This window comes from Phytophthora parasitica, assembly GCF_000247585.1.
Source record: "Phytophthora parasitica INRA-310 unplaced genomic scaffold supercont2.2, whole genome shotgun sequence".
In the NCBI taxonomy this organism is placed as follows: domain Eukaryota; phylum Oomycota; class Peronosporomycetes; order Peronosporales; family Peronosporaceae; genus Phytophthora; species Phytophthora nicotianae.
The window spans coordinates 2,551,356-2,561,911 of record NW_008648988.1 but is presented as its reverse complement, the minus strand read 5'-3'; the positions used below and the strand labels follow the sequence as shown (position 1 = coordinate 2,561,911).

The 10,556-nt window shown below is 49.4% G+C and overlaps 5 protein-coding genes across 5 annotated transcripts; 3 read left to right on the top strand and 2 right to left on the bottom strand.

The window, feature by feature from the left end:
* Positions 1 to 535: 535 nt before the first annotated feature.
* PPTG_20981 (hypothetical protein) lies at positions 536 to 1,203 on the bottom strand (the record flags this gene model as incomplete). The annotated part of the gene is made up of 2 exons (XM_008894414.1): positions 536 to 774; positions 1,026 to 1,203. The coding sequence occupies 2 exons, from the start codon at positions 1,201 to 1,203 to the stop codon at positions 536 to 538; spliced, it is 417 nt and encodes a 138-aa protein (XP_008892662.1).
* A 724-nt stretch (positions 1,204 to 1,927) lies between these two features.
* Positions 1,928 to 3,018, top strand: PPTG_02873 (hypothetical protein). The gene has a single exon (XM_008894184.1). The coding sequence runs from the start codon at positions 2,022 to 2,024 to the stop codon at positions 2,748 to 2,750; it is 729 nt and encodes a 242-aa protein (XP_008892432.1). The 5' UTR covers positions 1,928 to 2,021; the 3' UTR covers positions 2,751 to 3,018.
* A 72-nt stretch (positions 3,019 to 3,090) lies between these two features.
* PPTG_02872 (hypothetical protein) lies at positions 3,091 to 4,279 on the bottom strand. The gene has a single exon (XM_008894183.1). It carries the CDS (start codon positions 4,138 to 4,140, stop codon positions 3,340 to 3,342), a length of 801 nt encoding a protein of 266 aa, XP_008892431.1. The 5' UTR covers positions 4,141 to 4,279; the 3' UTR covers positions 3,091 to 3,339.
* Positions 4,280 to 4,541: 262 nt separating this feature from the next.
* Positions 4,542 to 6,574, top strand: PPTG_02871 (hypothetical protein). Its single transcript, XM_008894182.1, has one exon. The coding sequence runs from the start codon at positions 4,608 to 4,610 to the stop codon at positions 6,270 to 6,272; it is 1,665 nt and encodes a 554-aa protein (XP_008892430.1). The 5' UTR covers positions 4,542 to 4,607; the 3' UTR covers positions 6,273 to 6,574.
* A 1,583-nt stretch (positions 6,575 to 8,157) lies between these two features.
* On the top strand, positions 8,158 to 9,491 carry PPTG_02870 (hypothetical protein). The gene is made up of 2 exons (XM_008894181.1): positions 8,158 to 8,561; positions 8,630 to 9,491. Exons 1-2 carry the CDS (start codon positions 8,445 to 8,447, stop codon positions 8,957 to 8,959), a joined length of 447 nt encoding a protein of 148 aa, XP_008892429.1. The 5' UTR covers positions 8,158 to 8,444; the 3' UTR covers positions 8,960 to 9,491.
* The last annotated feature ends 1,065 nt before the right edge of the window (positions 9,492 to 10,556 follow it).

Below are 10,556 nucleotides of genomic sequence, written 5' to 3'. Positions count from 1 at the left end.
CAGCGCAGACGGTAGATGAGGCTACACGTTAATTGTTAACCTGCTGTTGCTTTGCTCTTCAGTTCATAATGATCTTATTTATTTGTTGCTACTTAGTTATGACATAATTTATGAAGCACTACTAGCTACACGATGTCATCATTTATCCGACGTCGAAGCTCCCGATAAATAACAATGCCATAATCGGGAGCCCTCACTGAGGGCATGCCCCAGCTGCACTGAAATCTTATGACATAATGGCCGCCAATTTGGCGAGATTCGGACGATTGATTCAGGAAAGCCTATAAAAATAACCTTGGTTGATCCGGGTTGCTTCGGAACTTGCGTGAATTCTACAAAATGTTCTCAATCGACAAGTTGTCAATGACAACGCACTGAGCATCCTGCATTCAATGCTGATGGTACAGTATTTGTAGATCACTCGTCAGGGCGTTGGTGTTGGCCACCTGTATTTCTTTTCGTCCGACCTTCATCATTCCTACGCTGCACGATCAACACCACCTCACACCGGCCAGAGTCCCAGCTTCAATGCACTCTACTTAAAGCAGCGCACGTCCACATCTTCTTGTCGCCGTCCTTCTCTCAGACACCGAAAATGTCCACAACGACATTCAATACATGTATGTTGAAGTAAGATGAACTTCGTCACCATGCGGATGAGCCAGAAACGACGTGCCAAGTTGACAGTACCTGCCCTGCGTAAGTCGCTTGGCGGTGAAAACCTGGTGGCATCCAGGGCGACAACTACGGACAGCCATGACAGAGACTGCTGCACTACAGCCTACAGTGAGCTATACAACATGTAACCTGCATTGCAGCGTCGTCTCGGTGGTCGATCCGTGTACACTGTACTCTGCCGATATACGTGAAGCGTGTCTTTGTGTCCCCGTACATTGCGCATCTTTTCACCGCGCGTACCATGCACAGGTAACTTGAAGCCTTTTGGCGATTATGATGACGGTGCCTGTCCTCGTAGGGCAGCTAGGATACTGTAGAAGGTGGTGGTGTAAGCATGAGGCTAAAACCTTTTGATCCCATGGGAGCTCCAGGTTGGAGCAGAGCTTTCTTGACTGGCCTCTCCCCTCCCTCAAGAGCGATGCAAATTGCTTTGCAATGCATGCGTGGAGGCCATGATGGAGGGCCATCCATTGTAACTTCAAGCATTGGAATCAGGTGGTTACCATAGCCGCGGCGCTGCTCCATTTTCTGGGTCGATTGGCTTATTCCGATCGGTTTGGGTACGAGTGATCATTTTTGATACATGCTTTTTATGTCTGCTTTTCATTTTTCCTTTTCCCTCAATTACAGTAGCCTAAAGCGCTGTTTACCAAAGCTATTGCCAGCGGTATCACGTAAGAGTCTTGCCGAAATGTGGACACTGCACTGGCAATGCAGCACTGTAAGCTAACGTTGCCAGTATGTTCTTTATCGTTTTATTAAATATAAACTATTTACATTTATTTTTGGTAGGTATATGTATCCGAAAAGTCTCTCTCGCTGCCAATAGTCAATTTGGGCTTCAATTTGCCTTGACAGGAGCTAGTTGGCTAAATAGCATGCAGGCGAACACTGTATTACCGCCTACAAAGTTGAGAAGCCTATTTCAATGCTGTTTATTAGCTGCCTGGTATACTCTCAATCGTTTGATGAGCGCCATCTCTGTTTGCTTCAGCCATGACGCTTGGGGCGGTAAGAGTCCGGCCGGTGATGCCGCCTCCCCTGTCATGATGGCTAGAACATCAATAGGACCGCCCCAACATATTTACTATTGTGCCGGTTTCGATACAGTATTCTAAATAAATATTTCTTTCGATGCGAGGTGCCCATTTTAGGCGAAATGGGCGGCTGCATAGAGATGGACAAAATTCTTTTTCTCGTCACTGATTGGTACCGCACGCGTTTCTCCTGCATCTGCGTGGGACCACCTGCGTTTGCATTTGCAGGAGGTGAAGCCAGCCTACGTTTCCATTTCCGAATTCAACAAGACCCAAGCAACTACTACATCACCTTTACACCTCGCCATGGCCGACAGCGATGATGACACCACACGCAACATGTTGCAGTACCTAATTTTCGCGCTATTGCTCGTGATCGGGCTCTCGCCCTTCCTGCTGATGCTCTGGAAGAACGCGGCGTACCGCGACCGGTTGCGTGACACCTTCTGCTGTAAGGATTGCAGTGACGTCTGCGCACGGCGTGTGCACTACGACGAGGCGGACCTGCGAACGCTGCGAGAGCTGGAGGAGCCCCCACAGCGCGAAAGCGTGGGTATCAACGGCGCCTACCGCATGTACCAGGCGCGGCGCTCGAGGCTGTCACTGCGCTTGGCCTCGTGGCGTGAGGACGTCAAGCGCGGCGGTGGAGATGATGACCGTCTGCATCACAAGTTGGCGCAAATTCAGGCAGCGCATTACCGGCGTCAACAGACCCAGCCGGCAGCACCATCGACCACCAGCAGCGCTCCAGCCAACCGAACCAACTCGACGCCCAACATCCCTTTCGACATCCGAGTAGTGGAGATCAACGATCGTGTGGACGAGTCTAGCAGCTCATCCGTGGTGGTAGCATCGTCGAACGCATCAAATCTTTCCAACGATTCGGACGAGGAGGCTGCCTACGCACTGGTACCTCCCACGCCGAAGAATGAGCAACGAGAAGCACTTCGAGCAGGCCGACGATCGGTGGTCACCGCCGAGGAAGAGGAGGAGGAAAAGGAGGATGTGACGCCCCGCGACCATGAGATCGTATAGGTGATGGCACGGCATTTTTTGAACGATTGAAGTTACGAATACTGCGCGGCAGGAAAATGAACAAACGAACAATTGCCGCAGGTGAAGAAGTGAGTGGAGACGGCCCTGGTGAGCGGACGCTAATTATTTGGGCGTGAGCTGCTACCGAAGGCTGTTTTGTGACTGCTGCTTGCCAGCGCGCAAGGCTACTATATCATATTTAGACAGCAACTAGCGTGCATGTAGGGACTACCTAGCAGCGAATTTTAATGCCACATATTTATTTCCATTTTGAAGTGCAAGTTGCTGCGCCCGTCAACACCTTCGTATGCCTGCTGGACGTAGCTTCCAAAGCTCGCAGCTCTGCATACACTTAGCCATCATCAGCACACGACGAATCGTCTGTTTGATTACCTTGAAGTCATGTCCAGCTTGAAGTTTTCTGCCTCTGACTTCCTGTATCTGTACGAAAACTGAGTACATGTACATGCAAAACAATCATAGCAACTCTCGTTTGTCGAAAATGCGACTGCGTTAAGTTTCAGCCTGAGAGTGCTGCTATCATAACTCAAAGCTTCGATGGAAGGGGCAAATGAAACTACGCGCTCGCTCAACAGACGAGTTCGGCGAGCGCGGATGCGTCGGAGGCTTTGTAGATGCTGGTGTCCACGTAAACTGGGAACGCCACCGCCGTATTCATGCCCTCTGTTTTAGACGGCATCTTTGTCGCCATGAATGTGCGAAGCTGAGCTTCTGTGAGGGTGAAGTCTTCCTTCTTCGACAAAATCGTTACCAACTCGGGCAGGTAGGCCAAGTAGTCTTTGTTTTGCCCCTGCAGCTCCACGCTATCGCCATGGTCTTCGCCGTCCCAGAAGACCTGGTCCTTGGTGAAGCGGATCATTAGCGAGGTGGCGTTCACTGCTGCGTCGTAGCAAGTAGCGTCATGTGCAATCTTGGCTGCGCTAACAGCCTTGTCGTAGATGTTGCCAAACTCGGTCTTCCACTCGCTCACTGGTCTGTACCAGAAACCAATATCCCAGAGCGATGGAAGAACATGCAGCAGTTTCTTCAGCACATCGGCGTTGTTGAGTAAGCTCGGGGAGGATGCGATCTCGGTTTCCATGGTCTCGATGGCGGATAGCCCGTTCGGGGGCAGCGACGTCAAACCGCCGGTTGCCACGCGAGAAAAGATCTCGTCCGTGGTTGTCAGCCAGTCCACGGCTTCGCTAGCACTCGATGTGCTCGTGATTGGTGGTACTGCATCGAATTGTCCGTTCACGACGTCGCCCGGATCCATGTTGAGAATGCTAGTCTGGATAGCGTCGGTGATCACTCCGGAGTTCGTGGCAGCCACACTGGCTACGATCACGTAGAGAGCAAAAAGTACCAAGGACGGCCAGACGCGTTGCATCCTTCGAGAGGAAAAATGAGGATACGGCTTTACCTAAAGCGCAAATCCCCCTACTGAGTTTCTGTGCGTTCAGTCCGGGAATGGGATGAGGAACGCGATGTTACTCGGAAGGTGTTTTTGGAATGAATGCGACGCTTCGGATCGCCAGTGCCACCGCGTTGCTAAATTCGTACACGTGTGTAAAGCAAAATCTCGAGCGGTTAAAGAAAACTCTCCAACGGAAGTTGAAACCTCTTCAACAGCAGAAGCTGCTTTGATGAGGTGTGGGGCATCAGTTGTAGTATTTTAGTCGAAAACGTGCATACTTGCCATTGGCAACACCCCCGCTCGAGTACTTCATAAATTTACATACTTCAGTGGTTTTACTTGCCATAAAATCCAATGCTATCAAACTGATTTGTACCTCCAAGAGAAGTGCCGTCCGTCTCACTCCAAAATAAGCTCCAGTCGCCTGCAAAGGCCTTCTAATGACAACGATCCAGCCACAGCCACCGCATCAGCGCTATCGACACATGCGGAGGTTGGCGCGGCAATCCATTGGCGTGGCGGTGGTGGTCGTTGGCTGCGCAGCGGGCCTGGTGACCATGATTCATCGCGTGTTGTCTGAGCCTTCGCAGACCGCTCGCGTTTTAGCTGAAGCCTCTTCTTCGTCCGACTCGGATTCGTGCGGCGAGCTAGCAAGCTGGGAAACAAGCGGCGGCATAGTGGTGTATATCATGGCCCTGGGCTACATCTTTGTGTCGCTCGCCATCATCTGCGACGATTACTTCGTATCGGCACTGGAAAAAATCTCCGAATCGCTGGCACTGTCACCCGACGTTGCTGGAGCCACTTTCATGGCTGCAGGCTCGTCAGCCCCCGAGCTATTCGTGTCTATGGCTGACAACGTGTTCAAGAAGCCCGCCGAGAGCTTGGGCGTTGGCACTATCGTGGGCTCGGCCATTTTCAATATCCTCATCATCATATCGCTGTCAGGACTGCTGGCGGGCCAAGTCCTCAAACTCGACTGGCGTCCGCTACTGCGTGACTCGCTCTGGTACACGTGGTCTATCGTCGTACTAGCTTTCGCCGTATCGGACGGCAGCGTCGACGTTCTGGACTCGGTGATCATGGTCTGCTCGTACGGGGGCTATATCAGTTACATGGCGTTCAACGAGCGAGTGGTTAATTGTTGCTGCAAGCGGCCAGAAACCGATGAAGTCCAGGTGGGTAAGCTTACAATCAGTACGAAGTCGGATGCCACCTCGACTGCAGACGTTGTAGCCACCGTCGACGTGCAAAAGTCGGTTGACGGAGAGGAACACCAGCGCGGATTCCTCGGCGAGCAGGACAAACTGAATCCGATACTTCGTTCTAAGTATCGGATGTTCCAGTCGCAGCAGTTACTTCATCGCATGAACTCAAGTGGCGAGCTCCTGGACATCGAGGCACCCAAGTCCGCTGAAAAGGTTACTGTGAAAGAAAAAGCTCAGGATCATTCGAGTCACGTGCCAGACGCAGAAGATGGCGAAGAGCCACTGCCAAAGTACTTCGACGATGTGCTGGTTCCACCAGAAGGCGTTTTGGCTAAAATGTGGTTTGTGTTCACGTGGCCCATCGTAGCCTTGGCACGCATCACGATTCCAGACTGCCGTTACCCGGTCTTCTCAGGGCCTATGGGCTACTCAGCAACCTTCGTGATCTCCATCATCTGGATTGGCGTGCTCTCGCACTACACTGTCGCCTACGGGACGAAGTTCGGATGTATCGCTGGTATTCCATCCACACTAATGGGACTCACGATCATTGCTGCGGGCACGTCGATTCCAGATGCTTTGAGCTCCATCCTTGTAGCACGCGACGGCCACGGTGACATGGCTGTCTCCAGTGCTCTTGGCAGCAACGTCTTCGACATTCTGTTTGGACTAGGACTCCCCTTTTTCGTGTCGAATCTGGTTTACAGTGAAACCGTGCCAGTGTCGGGTGATGATCTTGATGTCTCGATTGCGATCCTTTTCGCCGTGCTGCTCTTCGTTGTGGTGGTACTAGTTTCCTCACGTTGGAGGCTCTACCCACTGGCTTGTGCGATCCTGTTGATGCTCTATGTGGCATACGTGGTTTTTTCATACTTGCGCGGTTTGGACATCTTATAGACTGGGGCAGCGTTTTTAACTTGGTGATAAAATCTCATTACGTCGTATGATATGATGATTTCCGCGAATATTTATCTTTACTAAAGATTCTTTAGTAGTAGGAGCGTGGTTCGAATGGGGGAATTGCCAAAAATTTATGCAAATGCCATTTAGGTTTATTAGAACTTCCGGTAGCAAAACAAGCTATTGTATTTCGCCTTCCTACCAAAAAAAGTCTGGTTGTAACGTGTTGCGGCGGGATCATACTTGAGTATTTAGTAAAGAGCTATATTGAAGAAAAACAAGCTCATATTGGGTGAATACATCATTGTTCATGTCAATGGGTCCATAAGTAGGAATGGTATCCAAACGGAGCGAACTGGACTTCGGTTAATCGAAAAGGATGCCGGGTTGGGCATGGACACCATGAGCGCGGTGCAAAACTGGATCGGATGGACGGGGTAAACCGAGATTAAATATTTGCGGTCTCTGCAACAGATTTCTCTGGTTGCTAACTACGTATGAACGGGAGGAGTGAGTATTCTCTAGTAGGGAATCCCTACACATAGATTACCTCCGACACATGGGCGAGTCGTTGCAATCATGCTCGTCATGACATTACAATATGAACAGCAGGGTCTTCAACTGGAGTTTGAGTTATGCACCGGCGGAAAGCTTGGAATGGCTACTTAATGTTAGTACAACAACAACCGACCAAGTTAAAGCAATCGTAAGAGAACTACCTAATGGAAAAGTTAACCAGTAAAGGAATATGATAAGTGGCTATAACGAAATCGACATTGATACACGTCAGTGCGAACATTACTGAGCTTGTGGCCCGTTGAAGTTTTCGCAAAGACAAGTTCAGCTCGAGACGATAAGTGGTATGAATGAAGAAACGATGAGCAGAAATGGCAGCGACAGTCTTTAAATTCAAATGAAACAGCAATCTTTCGTATACGTGTGTGTACTCGCGCTACAGACAACGCACACATGTTGATTTCTCCACGAGACGTGCATGTGCCTTGCTTGTTGATGCAATACGCTGCGTGGAGTATTCCGTCTTTTCGCGTAGTTTGGACAATCGTGGGAAACAAGCTTGGCATGTCTACTGAAAGTCCAGATTTGGTTGGGGCCTTTTCGTATTCGTATTGGAAGTATTTCGAGTTAAGATTGGGGATCGAGGGCAGCGGATTCTGCAACAACACGATTGTTTTTCGCGCGCCCAGTGTCATACACCCTGGTCATTGAGTCAACATCCTGCTGAAGTCAAGTTACTTGTGTCCTGTTTGTACGAGAGGCGGCAGTTGATGCGTGAGCAACCGGGAAGGGTGTGTGTACCGAGTCTTTCGTCCACCAAGCGGCCTCGTGCCGGGTTCAGTACTACCAAAGCGCAACCACATTCATGCGCGCTCACGCTTCCCCACAACAATTGCAAAGCGGCTCTTGGGCCAATAGGTTCATGCACATCAAGCGATGCAAAGTGGACAGCTTCGACTAACCGTAACTTCGAGCTCGCCACGGGCAAGCCGGACCAAGTGTGCGTGAACTTGTAATATATCGCCGATCACGTGGCTATTCACATGGCGCTGTTGAACATTATTTTCTGATGGGATTCAGTACAACATACAAGTCAAACACGAAAGTTGGGCTTGCGCACCCATGCTGATGCTCCATTCAAGCTGGAGTTCATGAGCAACAGCTGGGCGCTTGGGTTGGGTTGCTGGAAAGAAACGCGGCTTTCTCGGCGGCCCTTGTCCGCCGGCGTTCCGCCGATGTGCCGATACGATTTGTGCGATGGAGCTCAACACGCCGCTTCATTATTCGGTATTGCAGGGTTTCAGAACAGTGCTTATATGTAAACTATCATTCCGAGATACAATGCATCTAATTAAAGAGGTATAACACATCCTCGATGCATTGCTTGTATTTTTTTCATTCTCGTTCGATGCTAGCGGAGAGAATCCAGCTCCAGCGCCAACATCGGTGCAGAGCGCTGTGGCTGGCAGTAAACTAAGCTCAGCTTTGCGTCGCAAGTCACCGCCGCGAGCACATGAGAAACGACTCGCGAGCATCGGAGCAACGCGTCCTTTTCTTCCTCGACTCGGTTGCATCTGGGCATGCTGACGCTTGCACCTGGTTAGGGTGGCATAACGTCGGTCATTCCAATACTTTCTTCGGCGAGCAACGAGCATGGCAAGCCAGCAGCCCAAAAGCGAAGCAGGCTCACCGACGGAGCTGGACGCTGCAGAAGTGGAGCGGCGACGCAAGCAGCGCGACCTCAAGCGGAAGTCCCGCGAACGGAAGAAGGTATGGGTGCATAATGCGCTGGGGCTTAACCGAATCTAACGTAAATGCATTGGCTTTGACCACCGCAGAGGAATCTCTTAGAGCTACAGACAACCGCTCAGGCACTTGAGCTCGAGTACAAGCAGCTATTCGCCGCGAAGCTCGTGAGGGAGCAGCAGCAATTGGACACGACCGCTGCAATGAAGAGCGAGCCGAACGCGACAGACATCGAGCAGCCCCGACTGGTAGAGCTGCAGGAGAAATACAAGGCCGTACGGCAGGAGATGCACGAGCTCCGAGAACAGATGACTGGCTTCAAGCAAAAGCTCGAAGAGTACGAGCGCTTTATCGCGATGCTGGACGGTCATCTTATGGGGTTCCAAGACACTCAGACACGACAAGAAGAGCCGACCAGCTAAGACCCTGCATGGTTCAGCTGAAGCGATGCGATGGATGCCCAGATAGTCAAAAGGAAGCGTAAAGGGCAAGAAACAGGTTGTTAATGGACGTCCCAAGATGAAAAGTGGACGAGAGCGATGTCAGCGCGGAGGGAGGTGGATACTGAGAGGGTAATTATCAATCTACATGCTGTAGGCGTAGCTCCCGAGGAGCGAAGGGAGCTTGCTCGTCCGCGGCATTAAGCATTAAAAACGTTCCCCATTTCGCGTCGTCTCCAACGATGCAAGAAGTTCGTTCCCACAGGATTGGAAACACAGTTTACATTACGCTAGATATGGTATTGTGGACGTAAACACCGCATATGGTGCACCTGCGAATTGGTTCATAGTGGGGCGGTGGGCGTGGAAGAGCAGTTTATTGAAGTTCTTTCCTTTGAATTTCAAAAAAATCATGACCTGCCTAGGCACAGCCTACATGTATCCAGGATAGAATGCAGAGACTTTCACACAGTCAGGATAACAGTATAGGTCAGGTAGGCGATATAAATAATGGGTACATGTATTAATACTAGATTTAAAGAAGCACATGTTTAATACAGGAACTACGAACACAGCACATTGGGCATCGTTTTGTATTTAGAAGACTACACTATCCCTTATTATTTAAAAATAATGCATATTCGAGCTAGAGAGCATGATGTGAGAGAAGAGAAATGTAAAATACTCTATTTGCCCGGTTAGCCTAGTTTATAGATTCGTGACTAAAATTAGAGAACATGAGGTGATTTTCACATGTCAAACCGACTAGAGCAAAGGGGGACTCATCAAAATGTGCCAGTAAATTAGCGAAACGACATCGATGAGAACTCCTCAATGAGAAGACACCAGGCGTAGTTAGGAATTCTAACACAAGTACAGGACCTCTTTCCCACCGAGAAGACACCTGGCGCTTTTGAGTGTAAATATAAAATATACAGTGATGGTCTACGGCCTAGTCAAGCAAAAACTGCGTTGACTCGCGTCCGAACTCGATGTTTTACTGTTTTTAGAGTCAAACAATACATATCAACTCTGAGCAGTGGTTCTCCAATTTTGGACTTACATTGTTCTCGAATTGCACACTCCGTGTCACAATTATATGGCCACCTCCTCAGGTTAAAAAAACTCAAATTTTTTTACATTTTTTTTGAAGGTAAAAACTGGCTGAGTTCTAATTAAGTACTAGTGCTTCAGTACGAAATACCGAATATTACTGCGAAGTGTAACATCGTAAAAAGTCGCTAATTCGGTAGTGTAAAAAAGCCTTTTTTTTTTTAGATATACTTGAAATATTTATGCTTCGCAAGATCTATTTACGTGTTGTTGTTGAAGCAGTATGTAACCTTGAACTAATATCTCTAAGATATTATAATAATATTTAGGAGGTCCTGTTTAAACCGTTATGACTGGCTTAAACTATACTAACACTAATGGCTGGTGTGCAGCTACTAGGGGCTTCCTAAGACTAATAAAGTGCTCACTTCGTCTTTGACGTCTCCAAATAAACCTTCTTCTTCTCTCCTTGCTATCTAACTGCCTACCGAGCCAAAGGTTTTGAGCACAAGCGAAGCCTCAAGCG

Excerpts from the sequence above, each read along its gene's own strand:
- PPTG_02872 (XM_008894183.1), bottom strand. The coding sequence starts at position 4,140 with ATGCAACGCGTCTGGCCGTCCTTGGTACTTTTTGCTCTCTACGTGATC.
- PPTG_02873 (XM_008894184.1), top strand. The coding sequence starts at position 2,022 with ATGGCCGACAGCGATGATGACACCACACGCAACATGTTGCAGTACCTA.
- PPTG_02871 (XM_008894182.1), top strand. The coding sequence starts at position 4,608 with ATGACAACGATCCAGCCACAGCCACCGCATCAGCGCTATCGACACATG.
- PPTG_02870 (XM_008894181.1), top strand. The coding sequence starts at position 8,445 with ATGGCAAGCCAGCAGCCCAAAAGCGAAGCAGGCTCACCGACGGAGCTG. Across the intron at positions 8,562-8,629 it reads AGTCCCGCGAACGGAAGAAG|AGGAATCTCTTAGAGCTACA; the intron begins GTATGGGTGCAT and ends TGACCACCGCAG.